We start from the raw sequence: 27,627 nt of genomic DNA, 5'->3' as shown, positions 1-27,627 counted from the left end.
ATCGGTCGAAAGGAGCCGTAGTCGACTGGCCAACCTCTTAGTCGAATATAATAAAAAAAAAAAAAGATTATAATTTTTTTTATCATTCTTTCCAAAAGAAAAGAGGCCTAGAAGCGTGGCTAACGCTAATGGCATGCATACCAGAGGCTAACTGCCTACGAAAACAGGCACAGAGGCACTGAAAGAGGATTTCACCCATCTAATGAACACACTAGACTAGACAAATATCAAGATGTATCCATCAGTTGCATGCTTTTGCAGAGGACAAGAAGCCTTCAGTCGACTCCTTCAGACATTAAGCACCCCCCACAGCCCAAATGGAATGATAAAAAAATATATATATATATTGTACTTTTTCTTTTTCTTCTTTTTTTCTTTTTTAGTCGACCAATAGTCGACTAACGGCAAATTTTGGCCAATCATAGTCGACCATCCAAATCCTTAGTCGGGGACAGCCCTACCTTATAGAGTCACTTCTCGTTTTTTCTCAGTTTGTTTTCCATGTTCATCCCATTCTTCATCGGTGTCATCCATAGAAATGTCTCTCTGTGCTGCCATCTGGCGGTAGGTCTTGGACTCTGCCTCAGCACTGCAATATTCAGGGTGGGAGGGGGAGCCCATCAATTAATGAGAAGTACATTTTAATGACAAGTTGAAACTATAACAAAAATTGTTAGAATAAGAGTAGCATTTGTTTTGCACATAATCTCACACGCATCCCAAAACTCTTTGCACACATTCATTTACATTTATTGAGAGTAAATTAGTTAGCATATGGCCACCAGTGATGATGTCATCGGGGACATTGAATCCTTGTAATTACAGCTCCATGAAATGATCCCTATGAGACAAGTTATTGCTATTTTAATAATGGAGCTGTAATCAACACAACACAGGGATTCAAAATCCCAGATGACATCACTGGTGGCCGTATTCAAACAAATTTAACTCTCAATAACTGTCAAACTAAATTAATGTGTGCAAAACTGTTTAGAGTTTTTGGACGTGTGTGAGGTTACGTGCAAAATAAATGCCCCGGCTTTAACTTAATTGATATTTATTATTTCCATGCCTTTGAAGGAAACGAACACAGTCCCTGTGTCCATATATCTCAGCTATCCTCCGGGGTTTGGCACCGGAGAAGTCCTCCTTGTCTACGGGCGCGTGGACGGAGTGGAGCAGCCGCAGCACGGCCAGCCGCCCCGACTCGCACGCGAAGTGAGCAGCCGTCCAGCCGTCATCCGCTCTCAGGCAGGGTCTCGCGCCGTGTTCAATGAGGACCCTCACCGCTTCTGTATGTCCTGTGAAACAAGTCACCGTTTATTTATAAAGCACGTTTAAAAACAACCCACGTTGACCCAGGTTTAAATTCTGACTAAAAACACACTTATTCAAAAACGACTAACCTTCGTACTGTCTTTTACTATGGGTGCAGTGGTTGCACTGTGTTTTAACACATTGGTCGCCAAAATCGCTTTTCAGAGTTATTGCCTGCCATGCGTTGACCGCCAACATCGCTGTACAGCGTTTTTGAGATCAATATTTAATTTCTTTGCCATGGCATTCATAATTCATCCACCCAACCCCCGATGCCCTAGCGGGACCCTAGATGGGACTGCAACGGCTCAATACCACCGCCTGGTGGATGGTCTGGCGAGTTACACTCTCGCCAAAACCGGATGTGGTCATCGGTGCGTCGAGGAAATTCCTCCGGCAGTCACATCTCGCTACGGGACTCCTGACAGACACTATAGTACATATGGATCGCTGCCATAACGCAATAATCGATATGATTTCGGCGTTTATTGCGCCATACAAACCGGAAATGGATCTAGGCGATCGCCAACGAATAATTGGGATCTTTCTCACGGTAAGAGAACAGTAACGTTATTTTCAACCCGATGTGCATTTACTCGTTTGCAAACCATCTGATCAATATATCCACCCATACTACATAAGGCCGTTACTGATGATCAAGGAATTATAAACGACCCCCCCCCCTTTCCTCCACGCATGATGAAGCATAATGTATACCGATCATATACATTTGAATTTTTTAATATAGCGTGTATGGGAAAGAAATGCCAATCAATAATCTATCATATACGTCAGGGCCTATAACTAGCGTTTTTGGAATTACAGCAGAAAAGATTAAAAACATACTTATATTCTCGAAGGTATTAACACAACAATGTATATACAATATACAAACCACCCTCGGAAGCCAGCCTCTTTGATGTGGGACCAGAGTTAAGGGCATGGCTACAAGATACGGAGTTGGACCTCTGACGTTACACGAAAGAAGAAGAAGAAGGTGGCAGAGGGGTATAAAATGGGCACAACCCCCGGCGGTCAATGTGTTAATGACGTCACGTGTGTGACGGATCATACTGGGTCTGTGTTGTGTTTGATGTTAAATGAGAATGTCCCGAGGGGGAGTCGAACAGGGGGCTCCCGCGTCCGACGACACAGGCCGCTGCACTAAGAAGTGAATTCACTCCTAACTACCGTCCCTATGCGTCTGTTAACCCTGTTATGGGGAAGTGAGTTTAATTTACCAGCCCGCACTGCCACAGTCACCCGTCAACACACCTGTTTCAGTGACTGTGGACATACCCACGGACTTCCCCGTTACACGTGCACGCATAAATGTTCCCTCGCGTGCGCACAGAACAGCTCCGACCAGCATTATGATTAGAATGATTATTATGCATAAATAGTAGGAAACATGTTTGTATAGGAAATTACTAGTTTTAGTTTAGTTTTTGTAAATATTGCCTTGAAATAGAGAAGCTGAAAAAGGTAGCAGGATGTAGCCTTCAATATATAAAGAAATTATATTGTCAACAGATATGGTTGAAAAACAAACAATGTTTTAAATGTAATTGTAGATACATTGTAGTTTCAATTTCTTTAATTGAATTAACTTAAACTAGAAAAGTAAATACAAACTAAATTAACAATGTAACTTACAGTTTACAGAAGGACAGTTTCATCCTTCCAGTCGGGACCATAGTGAGAGGTTCCACAGCTCAAGCAAACCCCCACCAATTGGTACAGGGCTTGTATTTTGGTTTTGCTCTTCTCGTTCTTTGTTATGCTATTGTTATGCAAAGACAATTAGCCAGGTGAGTACCGGTACTTGGCGCACGGCACGACGAGTCGAGTGAAAGTTGTGAACGCATTTTTGTGTGCACGCGCGTGCATGTGCTTCTGCTCAGAAAGGAGGTGGAACGGCGTGGTACCACGTGGCATGAGCACTGCACCCCTGACTATTATGCATGTTGCTACTAAGGTATCTACCCGGGCCCTATTCCCCGTACCTGGTTCAACTAAGTCGATCAAGAGTCCCATTATCCAGATTCAATTAACCCGATGTTTGAATCCGGGATTTTCCTGTTCCTCGAAGGTGGATTCAGTCTCGTTCATTTGAACCAGACTTGATACTCAGGATAATTGTGCGCGCCCGCCTCAGCTGAAAAGACAGCAAGTGTCGATAGCAGAAATCCTGATTTTCTAACGGCATTGATTGATTGATTGATTTAAAACTTTATTAACAGATTGCAGAATGGGTACAATGCAGTATGGCTCATAGCCTCGCAGACAAGTTAAATGCATAATCTATAGGCTAATTTTAAATCCCTCATTACCCCAATCAATCAGATTATATTTCTTTAAACGTACCTGCTGGCAGTATAGGCTTATGGAATGAATAATCAAATGAGATCTTGCTAGCGAAAAGAATTAGTTCAGCTCTTTCAGAATAACGATAAAAACAAGCCCAAATAGTATATCTAATTGATACGAATTATATCATGAGGATATCTGTATGTGCTTAGGTATTAATATTATGTACTATATAAATACATGGTTTCCAAAGAGAGGCTTGGAGGGAGGCTTGCAGTTACACTATTAATCAGGTTTTAATCTGTTTCGGACCTAATCCATACATGCATTGAATTGATTACCATTTGGTTTATACCAGTGACACCTCATGTTCATCATCAGCTAACAGTGCTTGAAAAGATAAATGCATTTTCTCGAATTCATTCATCAAAAACGTCAAAGGCTCATTCAATTTATCAAGTCACGTCACGTCATCAAATCCATCAAACAGCGCATCTCCTCATATATTTTAATCCCAGTTACAATATCACAATAACGTGTGACACTATCACAGTGATACAATTAAATATTCCACAGATTCAGATTCCTCATAATTCATATCCACAATCCGCGCATAGACGCTTCAGCTTGAATGAAACGCATCCGGGTGCTCCGTTAAGCAAATACACAGCGAAGAATATTAAACTAATCAGAGCCAAACACCCGATAGGTTTCATTCATTAAGAATATCCCAGCGGGATTCACATTGGCAATGATCCGTTTAGTCCGTTATTAAAATAACTGTGTGTGTCGCGACTCGCGAGCGCCGTATCCGTATAAATATGACGTGCATTATATAGTATAGACAAAGTAAATTCATAGGCTGAATATGATTTATTATCAGCGTTACTGCAGACATATTATTTTACATTTCAAACGAAGCACAAGAACATAATTCAGAATGGTATAATGCAGATCTAGACTGTGAGAATCATTTCAGGAAGCGAGCTGGCATTTCTTTGCGGGGGCGTGGCCATGGTTCATCCAGCTAACTGAACTTAACCCTGCTCTCGACCAGGCTCAAACTTTTTGATCTGTTGTCATAGTGATTTAGACAATCGAGCGTCGGGGAATGGAAAGGTCTGGCTTAAGTCAGGCTATGCTGGATATTATCCGGCTAACTCAGTTAGCCAGGTACGGGGAACGGGGCCCTGGCCTATATTACTACCTAGTACCTACTATGCTAATATGTCTATATTACTACCTATGCTAATATGTCTATACTAATATGTAATTATTATGCACTCAAGAGTGTAACACTTTTGACACTGTTTGACGAAACAATGTCACTGACCCTTAGCTGCCAGAGTTGTACCCTTCCTGCTGACTTGTTGTTCCAAACCTGTAAGTCGCTTTGGATAAAAGCATCAAAAGGTAAATGTTGACCGAAGTGCTGTACATATTTTTCAAAAGTACGCTAAAAACCCATCACCATAACCTTTTAACACTCTGCCACTTATTCATTACACATACTCCTATACAATGATTATTGTACTGTAAATGAGAGCTATTTTATTGCACTGCACTATTCTATTCTGTGTATTATCATAACATACTTAGCCTAAATGTACAGGTTGGAAAATTCCTGTGACCCCAACAACTTTCTCAGCCACCAGGGGGTCGTACGCACTAAGCAGCGTCTGCGGGATCTCTATTGGTGGCCGAAGATGGACGCTCAGGTTCAGGCCAACATATCCAAATGTGTCTCTTGTCAGTCTAATGACAAGACGGCCAAGATTTATTTTGCACCTTTACAGCCCGTTCCACTGCCTGACGGCCCGTGGAAGAAGCTAGGCCTCGACATAGTCGGGCCCTTCGAGTCAGCTGTGCCAGCCTGCCGTTACGCGATCACACTGACGGACTACTATTCTAAATGGCCAGAGGTAGCCTTTTCTCACAACGCTACAACTACGGATGTAACCAAGTTCCTAAGCTCTGTGTTCGGTCGCCATGGTAACCCAGAGAGCGTCGTCACAGACAATGGACCTCAATTCACATCAGCAGCCTTCGCCGAGTACCTCAAGGAAAGAGACATTGCTCACAATCGGATTTCAGTTTACTATCCGGCGGCTAATGGTGCTGTCGAACGCTTCCATCGCGTTCTGAGGAGTTGCATTCAGACAGCGATCCAGCAGTCTCAACCGTGGAAAGAGGCTGTGTTGGGTTGTCTGCAAATATACAGAGCCACTCCCCACGCCACCACTGGCGTTTCACCACATGAACTGCTTTACGGTCGTAAAATGCGCACCAAACTGGACGTACTGCCCTTGCAGCCTACTGTGAGTTCACAGGACGAGACTGTGAGAGAAACGGTCCAAAACAAGCAAGCCAAAATGAAGCGCTACACAGATGCTAAGCGTGGCGCTCGTGCACCTGTTTTTCGGGAGGGGGAGAGAGTCAGGATTAGAACACCACATCACGTCCGCAAAGCACACCCGAGATACAGTGCACCAATGACAGTGAAAAAGAAGATTGGCAAAAGCACCTTTCTGCTCAGTGATGGAAAGAAATGGAACGCATCCCGTCTGGCTCACACTTCGAACACTCCAGATGAGCAGGACTTAGGGATCCGCCCTGCCCTGACAGCGCTCACACTCCAGCACAGTCGCGTGCAAGAAACAAACCTAGTTGGCATCAGGACTTTGTTGCACACTGAGTGAGAACTAAGAGTAAAATTGGTTGATCATATATAATTATATCTTGATAATGATTGAATAACCTGTGCTCCCTTTGTTTAATGATTACCTTGAGTTACCCGTTTTATGATACTGACTGTTGGTTCAGTTTAATTAAGAAAGTGGAAAAAGCAAAAGTTCTAAATTTGCATAATGCTGAGTAGCAAGTAACATTCTATTACAGAAAAGGGAGATGTGTTCTGTAATGCATGTTGAAGATGTACTTCCCAAGAGTCTCCACTATGGGGCGTAGTTGATACAATGCCCTGTTATGCCTACAGCTGAAGTGGGCAGAAGAAGTGTACACGCAGAAGGAGAATAGGACAGAATGTACCCTGCTGTAACCTACCATGCTAACCTGCTTGACTAAAAGGCTAAAAGAGTAACCTGCTTCCTGAGTCTTATTACTACACCTACCTACATACAAAATACTACGTACGTACTACATAACAGTGTCAAAATCAGAAAGGTCTTTATTGCCAAGTAGTTTACACATACAAGGAATGTGATTTGGTGCGCCATTTCCAATGTACAGTTTCTTCCCCCTCAAATGTATACTCTTTCTTAAACTCTTTTTGTATCACAAACGGTACTGTATTTGTAGATGTGGTATGTCATAAATGTCTAGATGTAGCAGTACTGTCTATCTGTATGTTATGATGAATTGAAAATGGGGGACCCTGATGTAAACAAGACGAAAGTCTTTCTCTGGTCTGCATCCCCTTAACAATTGTGTGTATTGAGCCGTACTGTATTGTTTGTACCCATTCTGCAATCTGTTAATACAATTTTAAATCAATCATGCATTGAAAACCTGCTATATTTGTGTCACAAACAGAATAAATAGGCCGTCGTCACCGGTGTTGTACATCCAGACACAGTACTTTTTGTATCACAAACATTACTGTATTTGCAAATCTGGTATGTCATAAATGTATAGATGTAGCAGTACTGTCTATCTGTATGCCATGTGTGTCATATGATGAATTGAAAATGGGGAACCCTGATGTAAACAAGACGAAAGTCTTTCTCTGGTCTGCATCCCCTTAACAATTGTATGTATTGAGCTGTACTGTACTGTACCCATTCTGCAATCTGTTAATACACTTTTCAATCAATCAATCAATACCAAGGGTACTATGACTATGCGTGCACCTCATGGTACCAAAGCACCTCAAAGGCGCTTAAAACAAAATTACAAACATCACAAAACAAACTGGTCAGACTACTACTTGACCTGAACCCCAGAACCCACCTCACCCCTGCCCACTTTGACAACCTAGGATGGCTTAGAGTAGACGACAGAGTACAGCAACTTGCAATGGGCCTGGTCTACAAGATACACTATACGACCGGGGTGCCCATGTACATGTCAAAATACTTCCCAAAGGTCAGTGAATACCACAACCACTACACCAGAGGAAGCTCAACAAATCATGTTAAACCCAGATTCGGCTCAAACAAGGGACTAAACACGTTTCGCAATTATGCCACAACAATGTGGAATGCCCTACCCAAAGCTGTAAAGGAATGTGAATCCCTGCCCACATTCAAAACCGCTCTTAAAGAGCACCTACGGGAGGCTGCAATTCAAAACTGGCCACCGTAAATGCCCAAAACCCCCACCACCTCCTAATAGACAGTCTCCTCCCCACCGCATGTATATATTCCCTCCCTGCCGTATGTATATTTCTCTCCCACCCACCCACCCCCTCCTAATGTACAGTCCCCTCCCCATCATATGTATATACTCTGTCAGGATCTAGGGGTAACAGTACTGTATATTTGAATACCGTTTGTCACAAATGTATCAGTACTAAATACCTATATGTCCCTATGCCATAAATGTCATGTATGTTGTGTATGTCATAAATGTCTATATGAATTGAAAATGGGGGACCCTGATGGAAACAAGACAAACGTCTTTCTCAGGTCTGCATCCCTTAACAATTGTATGTATTGAGCCGTACTGTATTGTACCCATTCTGCAATCTGTTAAATAAAGTTTTCATTCATTCACCTATGGCAGCGGCCCAGTGGAGGGGAGTCTTGTGGTTCCAGTCCACGTCTCTGTGATTCGGATTACATGTCTTCCTTTTTAATATGTCCTCGACTAGGCCCAAGTCCCCAGCTGCTACTGCCTGGTGCAACTCCGTCATTTCTTTTATGAGCGAAAAGGTTGCCTAGCAACGTGTATCAACACAAGATGAGTTTGGTGCAACGACCCCCGAGTAAGTTGTTAAAGGAACTGCTGCCACCCGGTGGCCAATGTTAGGCCGCCTTCAGACCTTAGAGGTGCTGCTATTTCTTTGTTAAAATAAGTGTTAAATAGCTCTACATTCTCAAAGCCATCACTGACTAGTGTCTGTTCAGTAACATGAGTTTCTCAGTCTATCCACTGCAGTAAACACAAAATCAGGAGAGAGAACCCTAAATGTAATTTTTTTATTTCAAGAAATCTTGCCAAGCCAAATTTGCTTACTGCACTGGTCGATTATTTTACTTGTTTCAAGAACACATTTGCTTAAAACTAGTTTTTATTTTTCTGCTGTTCTCCTGATTGGATAAAGTGGGAACTTGATTCCAGACATTTTATTTTGTTTATAATAATAACTTTATTTGTATAGCACCTTTCATACAGGGGATTGCAGTTCAAAGTGCTTTACATCAGTAAGAAATAAGACATACAATCAGTGTAAAACAAGCAGCAAGAACAAAGCATAAAGTGGGATGAAATAATGCAGATATATTAATCAACATCATATCAGAACCTCACGTTCCAATAGGCTTCTTGAATTTCTGTAATCTGTTACAAAACGTGATACATGTCATAGTATGCACCCAGTGGATAGTGGGGCATAGAAATAAAAATAAAAATAAATAAAATAGCAGACATAAAATCAGTTTTTCACATTAGGATCGAACATCCCAACAGGCACTTTGTTTAGTTTGATTCAGTTTTTGTAGATTAAAACAAAATGATCAACAATCCATCAGGATAAGTGGAAGGTAGAGATATGAAAAAAAAACTAAACTATTATGTTGTAATTAAAAATGAATATTTTACTGAACCTTATGTAATGTTAAACTTAAAGAGAAGACGGAGGTCTGGCACCCTGCCATTGGCTGTGGAAGTGGGTAGATTCCAAGGTAAACCTGAGGAGGAGGGGTTGTGTGTTCTATGTGATCTGGGAGTGGTGGAGGATGAATATAATTTCGTTTTTTATTGCCCTTTGTACACCGATTTGCGGAGGGCTTTGTTTGAGAAAATTCTAATTGTAAATACGGATTTGTTTTGGCAGTCTGAGAGTTGTACCAGTTTTTTTTTATGGAGGACATCTTTTTTTTGCAGGATTCTTGGAGAAAGCATGGCACTTGATACAAAACACACTATATCCTATATAATTGTATATGAATTCCTCGTTTCTTTGTTTACATACATTGCTTACAGCTGGTTATATTACGTTTTATCGTATTTTCTTTTTTGTGGCCATCTTGGTCTACATGTCATAATTTGTCAAGTATACTATTATATACTTATTGTTTATGTGTCTTGTAAGCCCATGGGCTGGGCAGACACCTGTATGTAAGACACGAAAAAAAAATCAAATCAAAGTAGAATATGAAATGAGCACATAAAGTGCAGACATACTATAAAATCAGTTGTTGTTCTGGATTACTGTTTATTAACAGTTCAAAGTTGTATTTACCTTCAATTTGGTATCCAGTTTAAAACCTGACAGTTTACCTCTTGTTTGATACCCACTTTAACCCTTCGAACCTCCCACTCCGACAGTCTTTCTCGCTTGATACCCACACTACAGTTTAATCGCAGAGGGGAGGGACTGGTAGGCCTTTTCCGTACTAGAGCCGGTTCCCGAACGTAATCTCGAACCGGCCGGCGCTCACACACCGGGAATAATTGGTTCGGAACATGACGGAGGCTTTAGTTCGGCCCTCTAATAAGAAAACACTGAGCACCGATTTTTCATGTTCCGAACCAATTATTCCCGGTGTGAACGGCCTATGTGAGACCCATGTTACTGACCAGATACTCTATATCAGTAATGGCTGTCGGAGTGTAGAGCTATCATTTTAACATGTAGACCACTTATTCATTTATTTTTTACAAGAAATACCACTTACAGCCTCTTTAAGACTTGTTGGTTAGGTTTGATCTTTTGAAGGACTGTCATTAATTATTTAAACCACACATTTAAGAACCTGGCTAAATGAGTTCGACAGCTTTACCAGACAGTACAGATAATGATTTTGAAAGTACATTTATTGCTAAAAGAGGCATTAGCTTGACTGCATTTTTCATTATTCTTCGACTGAAATGGTCACGGTCCAGTTCTGAAAAGAGCAAAGAAACATACATTAACTTGGATAACTCAAACATCTTGATGCATGAAACCAGCACTCTTACAGTATGTTTCTAAGATTTCTTGGCCCAACGGAGTAGAAATCTAAGGGAATCACTAAGAAATCACTTTGTACTGTTACATTGAGATTATTCATAAATTATCTATTATTTACATGGGCTATCCATGTTAAATTATATTTATCTATTAAAAAGGTGCTGTAAGTTTGTTAAAATAATAGCTCTACACTTTATATTATATTATATTTGTATAGAAGTGCATCTATAGTGTATATAGATACTGGACTGTATAGGACTGTGAAGCTATGTATCCCCCACCCTGTATCCCCCCCATGCTGCTTTGACACCCGAATTTCCCCAAGGGGATTAATAAAGGATCATCTTATCTTATATTATTTGCAGTGTGATTATTGTGTGTCTAGTTTTAGTTTTTTTTTATGTGCTTTGTCAATACAGTATATTGTGATGAGTATGTTTTATTTGTCACATATAATGTACATTATAGTGAAATGCTTGGTTCTGTATGACCCTCCAGAAATTGTGCTTCATACAGTAAAATGTAAAAGAATGAAGACCAAATACGGGGCGGCTACGTGGCGTAGTGGGCAAGGCGCTCGCCATGAATGCAGAGACGCTGGGCTCGCCTGTTCGAGCCCAGCGCTCCACATTGCTTTCAGTTTTGCTGGTCGTTCATACTAATACACATTGGCCGTATTAGGGGGTGGGAAACTGATGGGTGGGGATCAGGCGTTGTGGACAGCGACTCCTACAGGTCAGTTGGTGCGCCTGTGCAGTAGAATCATGAAGTGTCGGGGGCAGCGTGAGCCTCCCACACGTTACTCCTCGACACAGAGATCGAGCTGCGCAGGTGAAAAGATGCGACTGCTGTTACCTCAAGTACCGGAGGGGACTTGTGCTATGTATGACTTAGTCCACATTGCAGCTGGCTTGTGGGAGGCAAGAAACAGCGTTCGTGACAGGGGAGGGTTGAATTGGATGATACAAAATTGGGATGGGAGAAAATAGAAAATGGGAGAAAAAGTGGATAAAAAAAAAAAGAATGAAGACCAAATACTATACAATATACAAAACTAAAATGCTAAATCTAAATGAGGTAGAGCATATCATGAGGAATAAATAGATAAAATATGGTGTAATGTTTAAAAACAGTTTTTTTTTTTTAATTAATGTGAATGTTTAAAGTGAATGTTTAAATGTTTGTCACCATGTAAACTTTTGGACCGCAGGAAGAATAGCTGCTGCTATGCAAAAGCTAATGGGGATCTAAATTAAAAACAAACAAAAACATGCTTTTCTGTGGCTTTAAAAACAGCAACAATTATAGACCAACCTCACTGAGAAGCATGCGGCTCTGTGGTGGAAGCTCTCCAGTACTTCTCCATGAGGCAATTCACGACCATTCCCCCACACTCCATCTTCACTATATACTGAGGAATTTGACTCTCCGCGTTGTCCTCCATTTTCAAACTCGTCATGCTCAGCGGTTTATCAACCAGAAGATCGTAGAATTCATCGAGAGCGTCGTCGTGCCACGTGCCTTTGCCCTCATCGAACCCAGCCAGAGAACACAGGAAGGCCTGAGGCGTTTTCTCCAACAGGGTGGGAGGGATCGACGTGACATTCTTGACATCAACTTCGGATTCATTTCCGTAGTCGATGAACAGGACGGTGAGAATGTTGCCGGCTTTGCGAATGACCCGAGCTCGATACCATGCCTCGTCGTCGGCAAAGAGAGCCAAACAGGGACTCCCGGTGCCCAGGGTCTCGATGCGTATTGCGTCCCGTGGCTCAGCGTTTCCAACTTCCTGAACGAGGCGTGAGATTTGGTTGAGTTCCTCCGACTTGGCTTGCTGACACCAGAAATAGTGGGGTCCCACTATGGAGGACATGTATACCTCTTCGGTTTGATGGAGAGAAATGTTTGGCTCTTTGTATCTGCAGATGGTCACATTTTCCTCGGGGGAGTCCAGTTGCGTCACGTGAGTGCACTCCGTCCGACCACCTTTGGCTAACGTTTCTGCCGACGACGCAATGCCTTCGTCCTCGGTCTGACCACCTTTGGCTAATGTTTCTGCTGATGACGCAATGCCTTCGTCCTCGGTCTGACCACCTTTGGTTAACGTTTCTGCTGATGACGCAATGCCTTCGTCCTCGGTCTGACCACCTTTGGCTAACGTTTCTGCTGACGACGCAATGCCTTCGTCCTCGGTCTGACCACCTTTGATAAAGGTCTTCGCCAGCAGAATGCCTTGATCTTCTAAACTCACCTCCCAAGCATCCTCTCCGTCTCTAATGAAGGTGCATGCAAAGGTTTTTTCAGGATTCTCACTTGTGGCATGTTGGAACATCACTATCGCTTCCTTATTCCATCGTTCAATTTCGTTGGCTACTCCCGCAAGTATACAGGGAATGCTGAACCTTGGACATCCTGTAAACTGTTCATCGAGATGGCAGATTTTGAGGCTATGGCATGTTGCTTCGTTGCCAAAGTCTATGAATTCAACTCGAACAGTCCCGTCCTCAGATTTGCCTCTGACAACCGCACGGTACCAGGAGCAGTCAACAGGATATTCCGCATTGACCAAATCGCCAATCTGCAGGTCACTAAATTCAACTGGTGTGTCGCAAAATGACTGACATTCATTTAGCTTCTCCACAAGACAGGACACGTCATGTTCTTCCATTTTCAATTGAACAAAGAAACTGGATGGACTGTTGAAATGTGAAATGTATACCTCAGTTACCAGTCCTAGTTTCATGAGCTTCGGGGGTAGGTCATCGATTCTGACATTTCTCTGGGTTTGTTTTTTTGAGTCATCCACAGCTGGTTTAAAAACAAACTTTGGCATGGCGATGTGAGGCGTTGTCTGTCCATCGTTGTTTTTTTTAGCTTCCAAACACTTTCCATTGCGGCCATGAGCTTCATTTCGATCCGCCACTTCCCTTAAAGTGGTCGCATTCATGCTTCCTGTTTGACACACCTCTCTAGGAACGTTCGAAATCTTCTTGTTTGAGCTGCACAAGGGTTGACGATTAGTCTGCTGGACTAAGTCAGCCTCTTTTCTTGGTCTGGCCTCGGCGATCATCTCTCTGATCATCACATTTACATTCAGGGCTCCGTCATAGAGCTCGACTATTAGCTTTCCACTCGAGTCTTTTGCTACCACCGAGATGGTGTAGTTATGGTCGGTGCCGACGGCGTGCTCCTTAAACAAATCCTGGACCTCCTGTGACACATCGGCTGGGACTTTGTACAGTGCAAGTGGAATAGCGTGCATGGGAACAGACCTGACGGTGCTCGCTTCAACCGAAAATGGTAGGATATCACGTTTGTTCACCTCGGCGGTTTCGCCATAGTCCACAAAGTACACCAGGAGGACTGGACGGGTCGCCTTTATCTGACCTCTGTACCACCAGTTGTCACTGTACTTAGCAAAGCAAAGGCTGTTTAGTACAAGCGGTTGATCTGTGCTCTGTGGCCGTCTGCAAATCTGCTGAACATTTTTCATCAGTTCAGCAACCAAATGAGAATTCCTGCGCAGCTGGCAATAGAAACGACCAACGCCCTCCGAGCAGGTTATCATCACCTTCTCCTCTCCTCCCACCTCGACGCCATGCGTAGAGTAAGCGTACGCATCAGAGAAGCCCGGAGGAGGACGGACCGTCTTAGGAACCTTGGCCTGTGTCATACCTTTTTTCTGACCCAGTAGCTTACATGCACTCTGAAACTGCGTTTCGATATCTACCAGGTTGAGCGTCGCCGGACCTTGTGGGTCATGCACTACGGCTTTTACCGTGCATTTCAACCCAAACTCGGAGGACTCCGCCGCATCGAGAAACGTTTGAAACTCCGTAGAGGCGGAGTCGCTCCACGGGGGGGCAGAGCCAGCTGGGTGGTTCGCGTTGTGCAAGCAGCATGGAAAGGCCTGGGCGTTGAGCTTCAGGAAACCCGGGTCGATGGGTAGCAGGTCCCCCACGGGGACCATCCGAGTGTGCCCGTAGTCTATGAACCTCACTTCTACAAGAGGCAAGGGGCGACTTTCAATTAACCTTGCTCTGTACATCCCGCCGTCGGGATGGCGGGCGATGCAGATGGGTTCAACTGGCTCCAGAGTGTCAGAGGCGTAGTATCTTTGGATGTCTTGCATGAGGAGGACAAGAGTCTGACTGTCCTGAGTCATTTGACACCAGAACTTAGCCGGACCTTCGAGGCAAGACACTCGAACATTAACGGAGTTCCCAACGGGGAACTGATGTTCACTGAGTGCATTGTTCACGACGAATCTGGGATTCCTCTGACTCATTTTGGACCGGATTGCTACAGGGGGGGGGGGGGGGGGGGGGGAAGAGAAAGGGACAGGCTTAATTTCCTAACCTCTTAAGACCCAAATTGACATCACACGTCATAAATCCATGTCTACAGACTGTATGGATTAATGTTGCGTTTTTTTTCCAAATGTAGCCAAGAGTAAAGACCTTAATCCTGTCAAAACAGCAGTCATAGTGTATATTTTCAGCAATACGTTTGTTTACCAAATACCAATATGTTAAAGTGTTATTATTAACTTATTCTGCGCCACGGGTCGGGGCGCCAGAGGGCGCTATTACGCCAGCGCTGTAAGTCAATGGGGCGCTTTGTTCACTTGCGAGTGCTTAAAATATATCTTGTATCTATGGGTCTAATACACCCGTCAACCGTCAGTAGGGATGGGTACCGAATTCGGTACTTTTGAGGTACCGAACCGAAACACGTCGGTACTACCGAGTATCGAATCAAGTGAGAAACCGAAAAAAAAATAAAAAAAAATATTTTTTATTATTTTTTTTTTTTTTTCATGTCAACGTTCACACGCACAATATATGCTTACCTAGGATTTGACTTGATTCAACAACAAAGCAGTCGGAGCAATGACAAGCCGAAAACTGTCGAAATTGTAGTTATTTGAAGTTTGGATTTTTTTTTACGACTGAGGTAGGTAAATTAAATTTCGACAGTTTTCGGCTTGTCATTGCTCCGACTGCTTTGTTGTTGAATCAAGTCAAATCCTAGGTAAGCATATATTGTGCGTGTGAACGTTGACATGAAAATAAAAAAGTTAAAAAAAGTAAAAAAAAAAAAAAAAAAAAAAAAAATTGTATCTCACTTGATTCGATACTCGGTAGTACCGACGTGTTTCGGTTCGGTACCTCAAAAGTACTGAATTCTGTACCCATCCCTACTGACCGCCCTCCTGATATTCTATAATATTTCAAATTGCATGTGTCCGAATTAAGGCCGTCCCCGAAGCCTGTTTTTGGGATTGGAACTTCGTCAGGGCTTTTCGAAACTTAATTAAACTTATTTAATAAATAAAAAAATTCAAAAAAAAATGTATACAGTAATTTGTATTACATTATTTTTAATAAATATCCTAAAACTAAATCCTTAATTTTAATAAAGTGATTAATCTGATTAAATTAGTATTTTTTTTATTAAATCAACTTTCTTTAATGAATATAACTCATCAGCTTCTTTTAATACTATACTATTAGTAGGGGCGGTCAGGTGGCGTAACGGAGGTTGCGTTCGTCACCAACCCCGGAGCGGCTGGATTTGCCTGTTCGAATCCAGCTCACAGCTCCGGGGTTGTCGTTGGGTACCGGTATCGATTCACAGGTACCGGTACCGGTACCGGTATCGGTTCAAATGTGAAAGGTACCCATCCCTAACCGTCAGTGAGTTGCTTCCAGTCAACATCCATGAAACAGATTGTTTTTTCATCGGTACATTTCCGTTTTATACCGTTTTGAATATGTCAGTCTGGGTGCTTCTGAGTAATTCCAGGGAAAGACGCGATAATAGCCCTTTAGTGGAATACACTAAACAAAATACGTTGTAATTTTTCGCCCAATTATCAAATCTTCCTGAATCAACACTAGATCATCATTATTATCCTTCCTCATGCAAGAATGAAAAGAGCCCTGGACCGCAGGGCTCCCCCGCCACCTCCTCCCACCCAACGGCACACACACACACACACACACAGCGTCGATCGGGGTAGAAAGAAATATCAGATCAACACAAGATTTTATATATAGTGTTCTTACCTGGTATCTGATGTAATGCAAAAGAAATAATCCAATTATCTGATCGCCATTCCAAATACTGCTCGTGGAGGTCCGTCCCACATTACAGAGCGTTACACATGAACGGGCGGGCGGGGTTACTGTTGCATACCATCGTTGCAAAGGCCTACCTCGCCTGAGCACCTAAATCCCGCCCCCGCACGGCTCGGATCGTCCCAGAAAAGAAACGACACCATTTCCAATGGAGTGCAATACCAGCTGGAAGGCGTAGGCGGCGGTATTTGCCATTTTGCGAGCTCAGACCCATTCCCAATGATAACATCAGGCTGGATGGATGGATGAAAATGAATGTATATAGCTGAACGGTTGGCGAGTTAACCCGACTTTTCCCGTGGCTGGCGTAGAATGAGTTAATGAAATATCAGTTTAGGAATTGTATTCATATACAAACAAATTTCGACCAGAAATAAATGCGAGCGGCCATCTTGTTGTAGTCGTTATGATGAAGGAAAGACGGAGCTCTCAATGAGCGTCTGAATTTTGAAAAACGACGCTACCCAGCTCATGCCAGCTTCTGTCAATCAAATGACTTGTGGAATAACTTTTTTTATTTCTCTTATTTTTCGGGATTATCTACCACAAAACTGAATGTTATTGGCATAGATTGGAGCGCAGTTAGTTTGTCTACCTTCTGTGAACGTTTAGCAACAATCCACGTTGCAAACCGATTGAAAATGGCGGAGCCATATCCATTATAAAGATTTCATTCATGGTTCTTGCTGCACGCCTGGTAATACTAAATCCAAATTGAACTCTGCCATTGGAAAGAGAAGAGTTGGCCCGATCCATAGATGTGCAACTTGCCTATAATAAGATAATTTATAGGCCTGATATATATATATATTTTTTTTTAATCCTCTCTCTCAGATTTTTCTCTGTTTTCTCCCCGTCCCAATTTAGTCGTTGTGCCAATTCCCCCCCTCCCCTACCTGTTTGTTGTGCGCATGTTCTCCTACTGGTCGGTACAAGGGAATCCTGAAGTCATCCGCACGCTTCCTCCGACACGCGCTGCGACAGCCAGTGACTCTTTTTGTGTAACGCGTGGGAGGTCACGCTGCCTTCATCAAGTGCTGCCTCCGCTGAGCAAGCGCCCAGACCTGCCACTGCCAGTGACTCTTTTTGTGTAACGCGTGGGAGGTCACGCTGCCTTCATCAATCCTGCCTCCGCTGAGCAAGCGCCCAGACCTGACCTGTAGGCGTCGCTGTCCACAACGCCAGATTCCCACCCGTGACTTCCCTCCCCCTAACCCAGCCAAACGGGCAATGCTGACTCCGGGAGTCGAGACCGCAGCCTCTTGCATTGGTGACGAGCGCAATCTCCGCTACGCCACCTGACCGCTAGGGATGGGTACCTTTCACATTTGAACCGATACTGGTACCTGTGAATCGATAGCGGTACCCAACGGTACCTTTTTTCTGTACTTTAGTCTCAAGAAATTTAATTTCAGTCTTGAAAAAAAAAATCCAAACTTCAAATAACTACAATTTCGACAGTTTTCGGCTTGCCATTGCTCCAACTGCTTTGTTGTTGAATCAAGTCAAATCCTAGGTAAGCATATATTGTGCGTGTGAACGTTGACATGAAAATAAAAAAGTAAAAAAAAGTTAAAAAAAGTAAAAAAAAAAAAAAAAAAAAAAAAAATTGTATCTCACTTGATTCGATACTCGGTAGTACCGACGTGTTTCGGTTCGGTACCTCAAAAGTACTGAATTCTGTACCCATCCCTACTGACCGCCCTCCTGATATTCTATAATATTTCAAATTGCATGTGTCCGAATTAAGGCCGTCCCCGAAGCCTGTTTTTGGGATTGGAACTTCGTCAGGGCTTTTCGAAACTTAATTAAACTTATTTAATAAATAAAAAAATTCAAAAAAAAATGTATACAGTAATTTGTATTACATTATTTTTAATAAATATCCTAAAACTAAATCCTTAATTTTAATAGTGATTAATCTGATTAAATTAGTATTTTTTTTATTAAATCAACTTTCTTTAATGAATATAACTCATCAGCTTCTTTTAATACTATACTATTAGTAGGGGCGGTCAGGTGGCGTAACGGAGGTTGCGTTCGTCACCAACCCCGGAGCGGCTGGATTTGCCTGTTCGAATCCAGCTCACAGCTCCGGGGTTGTCACCAGCTTGGGTGGGAGAAGCTGGCGGGGTGGGTCCGGGTCGTTGTAAACAGCGACTCCTACAGTTCGGTCGGGGCGCCTGCTAAGCGCGGATAGGATCTAAGTGGGATAGTGTGATCCTTCCACACGCTACGCCCTCTCAGTGAGAATGCGCGCTGCCAGGTGAAAAGAAGCTGTTGATTGGCTGGACGTGTGTCGGAGGAAGCACGTGGTAGCCTCCACTCTCCCAGACCGACTGTGGGGGGTAAGTGCGCAGCGACCAGGAAGGGGATTGGGAATTGGCATAACGACTAACATTGGGATGGGAGAAAATCGGAGGAAAAAGGAGGGGGAAAAAGATAAAAAAAAAAAAAAAAAAAACACTATACTATTAGTGTAATGCCTAATCTTTATCTGCAACTGTGAAGAAAAACCCCATTGGTTTAATTTTTTTTAATAAAAAATAAAAAATGTGAATGTTGATTTGGAATTCGAATGCCAACGTAACGAACGAAGGTTCGAACGTTCGGGCTCAGCCCTAGTCCGAATGGCAGAATTCAGTACTGTATCTACAAAACCTTCTGTTTAATCATCTTCCATTTAGATTTTTTGTACACGTGATCTCAAGAAGGTGCTGAATGAGCTCAGTGTCTCATGTCTGGTCATTTTTAGCATGGTGTTATTCACCGTCAAAGATGCAAAGAAAAATCATAATTTATAATCTCCTTTGTTTCATCACAATTTACTCAAGCCCTAGCCTAGTAACAGACACAATATTTCTGGAATACATTCCCTGAGATCCATAGATGTCCCTAGATACCAAGAACATGCAAATGGCCTTGTAGAAGTGGAGCAATCTTCCATTTACTTACCGGTACCGATATTTTCAGAAAATAGGGCTAGGGCTTAAACTGGTTAAGCCCTAGCCATATATTCAGAAAATCCGCCTAAAAGTACCAAATAAATGGAAGATTGCTCCACTTCTACAAGGTCCTTTGTATGTTCTAGGGACATCTATGGGGACCTTAGGGAATGTATTCCCAGTGTCAGAAATAGTGTCCGTTACTATGCTTGAGTAAATTGTAATGAACCAAAGGAGAATATAAATTATTATTATTATTTTTGTTTCCATCTTTGACGGTGAATAACACCATGCTAACATGCCACTGAGCTCATTCAGCACCTTCTTGAGATCAAGTGTACTAGTAAAAATCTAAGCAAAGGAACAAAGGACGGATGATTTACAGATGATTTATGAAATTTCAACATCCATCGAAAGCCCTGGGTCTCCTATTGCTTAGGACTACAACGATTTCATGAGTGCTTCTTCTTCTCGTGTCTAAATTGACCGTTTTCCGGTGCAATGCGGAGATTTTTACAAGCTCATATTTAGCTAATAACACTTAACTGCTGTTTAGATAGGCAGTGGCGGACTGGGACCATAATTCCTACTGGGAATTTGACTCAGGCAGGCCAGGCCAAAATGAATGTTGTTTACATGTTGCAGGCATGTATCCCCTCCCTACTATGAATGATGAATTGAAACTGGGGGACCCTGATGTAAACAAGACGAAAGTCTTTCTCTGGTCTGCATCCCCTTAACAATTGTGTGTATTGAGCCGTACTGTATTGTACCCATTCTGCAATCTGTTAAAAAAGTTTTCAATCAATCAATCCATCCCATTTCCAATTACTCTAGTGTGACATCTAGAAGCTGAATGTTATTATCTATAGCATCTTTACATCTGTAAATACATCAGATGTATTATGCAGCTGGAGAGAGGATTTTACAGGGGCTACAATTAGTTGTGCTATAATTCTTACAATTATTTTAAATCAATAATATAAAGCCTAGAGATTATGTTGTGACTTGTGAGCAAAATTGCGGGCCTCGCCTTTAAACAGTAGTAGGTAGTTTTCCTCCTAGCTTCAAGTTTAAGGACCAATGTTCAGTCGTGAAAATCTACTGTACTGTAGTGTACCTAATTTCCACGTCTCCCAGAACTACATAGTGCACCTTTACGTTTGAGATCGCCTATAGACTGTGTTATATTGACATTGAAACTGCATTGAAACATTAAATGACATAACGTTAATTGTGCATCATTCAGTGCATCAGTGACCATGACCCGCCTTTTTATGTAACGTTAAATACATGCCACTACTATCAAGCTGGAAATTGCTCCGGTAGCTTACACATCAACAACAGGTAACCTAAACTCAAAAATGTACAGAAGTTGCTGGCTGCATCATAAAATAATCGGTATATAATATTCGCTCACCATCAGCACGCGGCCGCCTGATGTAAATTCCTCAGTCAGAGCTTGGACCAGGAAGTGACGGCGGCACGCACCTGTTCCACGACCACAATCAAATATATTTTGATTGGCGGTGTCCTCGCGCCAAGTGGGCGCCTGGGCGGTGTCCTCGCGCCAAGTGGGTTCATTTTAAACTTTAAACGCCATGAACATATCCCCCAACGACCCCACCCAACCTAACCCACTCCCACTTCCTAAACATGTAAATGTAAACATCATCTTCCGGGCCGTCCAATCTACTGTAGCATCTATCTTTTATTTTGTTCCTCGTTTGAGAAGTCGACACCTCCCCAATATCACAACTGCAGCAACTGCTGCCACATTTTCACCAGGAAGTCTTTGAAACGGTGTGTATATGACAAGATATACCTGGAAAATGTATAGGATAATACAATAGTAGCAAAATTGTCAATTTTTAAAACCTAAGTAGCTCAAATATACGGATCATCTGTGCTGAATGTTGGTCTTCCTGTACAAGACAACATAAACATCATACACACCAAATAACATCCCAGAGCTCAATCTGGACAGCTGTCACACATATAATAGCCAATATTAGAACTCTAGCTCCTCTTTTATGTTATTCTATGATATGGTTTACACTGTCAGAATTTAGAATATTAGTTTATTTCAGAATAACACTTTATCATGGAAGTAATGCAAAAATAAGTAATGTACTAGTCTACAAAAGTAGGCTGTGATGATACTTAATTTGCGACCTCCTTTAATTTCAGCGACATGGTGCAAAATGAATAAGAGGAAAGCCAAATCTGTCAGTGATGTGACACACCTGCTAAGAGCTGTAGGGTGGAGACTGTCGTTAATAACGATGTACAAGATACTACGAACCACCGTGGACCAACTTTCAGTTACCTCTCCATCTACAGTATTCTTCAGTAAGTAACTAAAGCTTTAGTAACATAAGCCCAATTACTTTTTCATTCTCCATCATTCTTTTTTACTAGGTGTGTGACTGACAGTAGACAGTTTCACTGGAATTATGTTGCTAGGGAACAGTTTGGACTCAAGTGTATTTCCTGTCAGTTATTGCATTAGCCAGGCTGTCAACAGGAAATAAACGTTTAGTAGATTTATGTTGTCAAAATGAAACCGTCCCATAGATCGTGCCACAATATGACATTTTGACAATATTATGCATCATTGAGGGTGGGGTGGGTGGATTGTGATTTCAGCAATTATATATACCTAATCATTCCAGGAAACCTGCCCATGTGTTTATTACCATTTATGACCAGGTGATTAGGCTGTAACATAGGTACTATAACATAATATCTTGTTTACAATTGCATTCAAGAAATGGACATACAGGGCAATGATAACTGTGGTTATACTGGGCAGCTCCTAGTGGTCGTAATGTCAGAGTGTGGTTGTACTGGGCAGCTCCTAGTGGTCAACAGTGTCAGACTGTGGTCGTACTGGGCAGCTCCTAGTGCAGCTCCTAGTGGTCAACAGTGTCAGACTGTGGTTGTATTGGACAACATAAAGATGATAAAGAACCTACCCTGGTAAATAAAGGTTATAAAGAACCTACCCTGGTAAATAAAGGTTATACAGAACCTACCCTGGTAAATAAAGGTTATAAAGAACCTACCCTGATTAAATAAAGGTTAAAAAACAACAAACAAAAGTACATGAGTACTTCTTTTAAATAAGCAGAGTTTTTAATTGTGTTTTCTTGTCGATTGCATTCATTCATATTTGTATTTCATTCAAAGAGATGGTGCTACTATGCACCAATAAGGTCTATGGCTGCAGTAAATAATTTCATTTCCAGGTGCCATCCTGACGGCTTTAATGGTGGGCCTTGGAGGGAAGCCCACCATCACCAACAGAGGACTATCACTGAAGGGATTTGTGAGGAACGGTGCAACGTACAGTAAGTCACAGTTCACACACGTCACCAGAAAATCATCTGTTGATATAGTATAAACAAAAATTACAAACTTACTGTCTCATAAAATATAGTTACAGTACAGAAACTTATGTTAAGTATAATTTAAACAAAAGATAAAGATCCCTATGTGCACAGATTCGGTCAGGGACATTACCACTAGCCATAGAGACCGGCAAGTTTAATGCCACCCCAGAGGAGGACAGACTTTGTTTGGTGTGAGTTAGAGGTGAAATTGAGAATGAGGTTCACTTTTTGTCTTACTGGTCTGTCTACGAGGACGTAAGGGAAGTACTTTCTAGTATAATGTCCTCCATTTATGTAGATTTTCTTGAACTCGATGAATATGAACAATTTTTTTTTTTTTTATTATCTTTCCCCCCCTCCTTTTTCCGATTTTTCTCCCATCCCACTGTTAGTCGTTATGCCAATTCCCAACCCCCTTCCTGGTTGTTGCGCACTCCCCCCTACTGTTGGTCCGGGAGGCCGGAGACTGTCACATGCTTTCCTTCGACTCATGTGCAGCCAGCCGGCAGCCAGCCTGGCAGCGCAGATTCTCACCGGGAGAGTGTAACGTGTGGAAGGTCACACTAACTCCCTCCAGATCCTACCCTCGCTGTGCAGGCGCCCCGACCGAACTGTAGGGGTCGCTGTCCACAACACCCAGGACCCACCCATCAGCTTTCCCACCCCTAACACTGCCAATTGTGTTAGTATGAACGACCAGCCAAGCTGATAGCAACGCCGAGAGCTGGATTCGAACCCAGCGTCTCCAGCGTTGATGGCGAGCGCCTTGCCCACTACACCACCTAGCCGCCCCCAAATATGAACAACTTGAGTTGTGCTTCAGGAGACTTCAGGGAACCTTTTTTGTAGCAGATTATATTCGTCAAGCTTGGGAGAGAAGGCAGAATACTTTGTTTAAGACCGAGCTGTAATCTGTATTCATGTAATCCGTATTTATATAACGAAATGTAACGTGTAATGTAATAAACGCTGCAAAATTATTATTATTTTTTTTTATCAACTTATTTTCCTTATTTTTCATTTTTTTTTCTCCCATCCCAATTTCGTCTAGCCAATTCTCCCCTCCCCTGTCTTGAACGTTGCTAGACTATGCCCCCCACTGGTCGGTTGTAGTGAAGATAGAAGCCTTGCATCACGTGTCCCCTCCGGTACATGAGGAGGCAGCCTGTCGCATCTTTTCACCAGACAGCGCGGACTCTCAGTGGCGAGGAGTAACACGTGGGAGGCTCACGCTGCCCCCGATACTTCCTGTCTCTGCTGTGCAGGTGTCACCCAACTGACCTGTAGGAGTCGCTGTCCACAACGTCCAATCCCCACCCATCGACTTCCACCCGCTGACTCTGCCAAATGAGCCAGTACGACGGCCGGCCCAAGTCGAAGGCAATGCTGAGACTGGGATTCGATACCGGAGTCTCTTGCATTGGTGACGAGCGCAATCTCCGCTACGCCACCCAGCCGCCCGTATTTTTGGTGTCTTATAAACCCATGAGGGTTGGGCACTTTGTGTGCATGATACGAAAATAAAATAATCAATCAATCAATCATTATACTAAATGGTATATGAGGGTGAATATACTATTCTCTTTTTTTGATCCACTTTTTCTCCCATTTTCTATATTTTTCTCCCATCCCAATTTCGTATCATCCAATTCAACCCTCCCCTGTCACGAACGCTGTTTCTTGCCTCCCACAAGCCGGCTGCAGTGAGGACTAAGTCATACATAGCACAAGTCCCCTCCGGTACTTGAGGTAACAGCAGTCGCATCTTTTCACCTGCGCAGCTCGACCTCTCAGTGTCGAGGAGTAACGCGTGGGAGGCTCACGCTGCCCCCGACACTTCCTGATTCTACTGCGCAGGCGCACCAACCGACTTGTAGGAGTCGCTTGTTCACAACGTTCGATCCCCACCCTTCAGTTTTTCCCTCCCCGTAATACGGCCAATGTGTATTACTGCGGACGACCAGCCAAACTGAAAAACAATGTGGAGAGCTGGATTCGAACACGCGAATCCTAGCGTCTCCACACTGGTGGCGAGTGCCTTAGACCACTACACCACCTAGCCGCCCTGGTGAATATACTATTCTCTAGCACTGCAGATGTAACAGTGAAGCGGAGAATGTATTTCCATTGAGCATCGGATCTCAAGTGACGGCAGCCGGTCCTGTGGACTGAGGAGCAGATCAGGTGACCTCTCTGACCTCTCTGACCTCTCCGACACTGTCCTCCAGTAGAGGAGGGTTTCCTGCAGGAAATGTTCCAATCTAGGCGCCACTGGCTGACAGGGGGTGGTGGGTGGGTGGTTATTTCTGTCTTGGCTCAGTTTCCTGAAAGAGGTTGCCAGTATAGGGCTGGGGCAATTAATTGAGTTTCAATTTCAATTATCCCATGATCATGAAAACAAGATAATTGAGATGAAACAATTATTGTGCCGCATGCCGTGTTCTTCACAGCAGTGTGCTCCGCCCCTCCGCCCCAACCCCCTCCCCTCCCCCAACAGCCCAAACAGCTAGCTCCTGTTGAGAGAGCGAGGAGGAGCAGCGCGTTTCTCCAGTTATTTTGAAACGTCTTTCGTAGGAACGTGTTGTAGAAGATGACAGAAAGGCAGCCCTTGGTCGAGAAGAAAGGTAAAACTAATTCAGGCGTCATCGCATGATGTTCTCAAATCAATGAGTAATCGTGTTTAATAATCGTGATTTCAATATCAATCAAGATAATTGTCATCATTGCTTTCAGTTTAGCTGGTCGTCCTCACTAATACACATTGGCAGTATTAGGGGGTGGGAAACTGATGGGTGGGGATCGGGCGTTGTGGACAGCGACTCCTACAGGTCGGTTGGTGCGCCTGCGCAGTAGAATCAGGAAGCGATGGGGGCGGCGCCCCTCCAAAGCGCAGACCCCTGACGCTGAAAGATCGCGCCGCGCAGGTGAAAAGATGCGACTGCTGTTACCTCGAGTATCGGAGGGGACTCGTGCTATGTATGACTTAGTCCACATTGCAGCCGGCTTGTGGGAGGCAAGAAACAGCATTCGAGACAGGGGAGGGTTGAATTGGATGATACGAAATTGGGATGGGAGAAAATATAGAAAATGGGAGAAAAAGTGGATAAAAAAAAAGAAGATAATTGTCATCATTATTTTTGCCTAATCGAGCCGCCCTAGTTGCCACATTGATGTCCAAGTCATTCTCCAGCTGCCAGGGACCAGGGACGCATGATGTTTCGGTATCGGGCCGACGACGGTGATCTTTTAATCCATCTGCATCAGTCCGGTGAGCGGAACTAGCCAGATTGCAAGAATTGCAGCCACGGCAGTAATGTAGACATAAAATAGGCATAAAATGAGCATAAAATTGCCATAAATATAGACGGGCATGAAATGAGCAGAGAATGTACAAAATAAAAGCAATGCATAAAGTGCAGACAGAATAAAAGCTGTGCAATAAAATAACTCATTTCCAGTGCAATAAACATACACATTTCTTTAAATGTTTTGCATAAAATAGACAGTAATAATGCAATATAGTGTACTTTATATACAATATTTTTGTTATATTGGCGTTGCTGTGATCAGTGACTGGAGTTTCATTGGAACTCTGCATCACCGCAGGCAAGGACTATAATCAGGCTGAGTTTCATTAAGCCTCAAACCCACAGGTTCTATACCATACATGTCTGCACTGCTAATAGTGCTGATTCAAATGCATGGCCTTGTCTACAAAAGGATGGTTTGTGGGAATCAGAACAACGTCATTCACCACAGACAGTGATCATATACTGGAATACCAATGTGGTTCATTAAAAAGTGTGCTTTTGATTCAAGCTAAAGATGTTTTTTTCAGAATCAGAAACGCTTTATTCTCCAAATACAGAGGTGTCAGTGGTGCACACATCCAACAATCCATAAAGTTCCACGTCGATAGACACACATGGCTCAATAACAACAGGATCTCACGTACAGTATAGTACAGTACACACAGACAGTGTGTGCTGTGAACAGTGGACTAAATTCAATCAACCAATCAATCGACTATACATATCACTCTCCAGTCTCCATACGTTTACTAAAGGGGCTGCATTTATATAGTGCTTTGATCCAAAACGCTTTACAACTTGTGCCTCACATTCACCCATTCACTACACATTCACCCATTCACTCACACACTCACACACAGACAATGTGCCGACCTGCTCATCGGGAGCAGTCAGGGGTTAAATGTCCTTGCTCAAGGACACTTTGACACGCTTCCGGGAGGAGCCAGAATCGAACCGGGAACCTTCTGATTACCAGACCTCCTGAGCCCGCACTATCGACGGACCATTTTTATTTGATTTGTTAACCAGATAAATTAAACCAACTTTAGACTGAATACTGTCTGTAAACCA

At 43.0% G+C, this 27,627-nt stretch overlaps 1 protein-coding gene across 1 annotated transcript; it reads right to left on the bottom strand.

Annotated features, from left to right (window-relative positions):
* Positions 1–462: 462 nt before the first annotated feature.
* Positions 463–8,500, bottom strand: ankrd66 (ankyrin repeat domain 66; the record flags this gene model as incomplete). The annotated part of the gene is made up of 3 exons (XM_084310378.1): positions 463–589; positions 1,073–1,301; positions 8,362–8,500. The coding sequence occupies 3 exons, from the start codon at positions 8,498–8,500 to the stop codon at positions 463–465; spliced, it is 495 nt and encodes a 164-aa protein (XP_084166504.1).
* Positions 8,501–27,627: the final 19,127 nt, after the last annotated feature.

Source organism: Notolepis coatsorum (genome assembly GCF_963971535.1).
Source record: "Notolepis coatsorum genome assembly, chromosome: 3".
Classification (NCBI taxonomy): Eukaryota; Metazoa; Chordata; class Actinopteri; order Aulopiformes; family Paralepididae; genus Notolepis; species Notolepis coatsorum.
The sequence above is the reverse complement of the archived record's forward strand: the minus strand, read 5'-3'. Positions and strand labels throughout refer to the sequence as shown.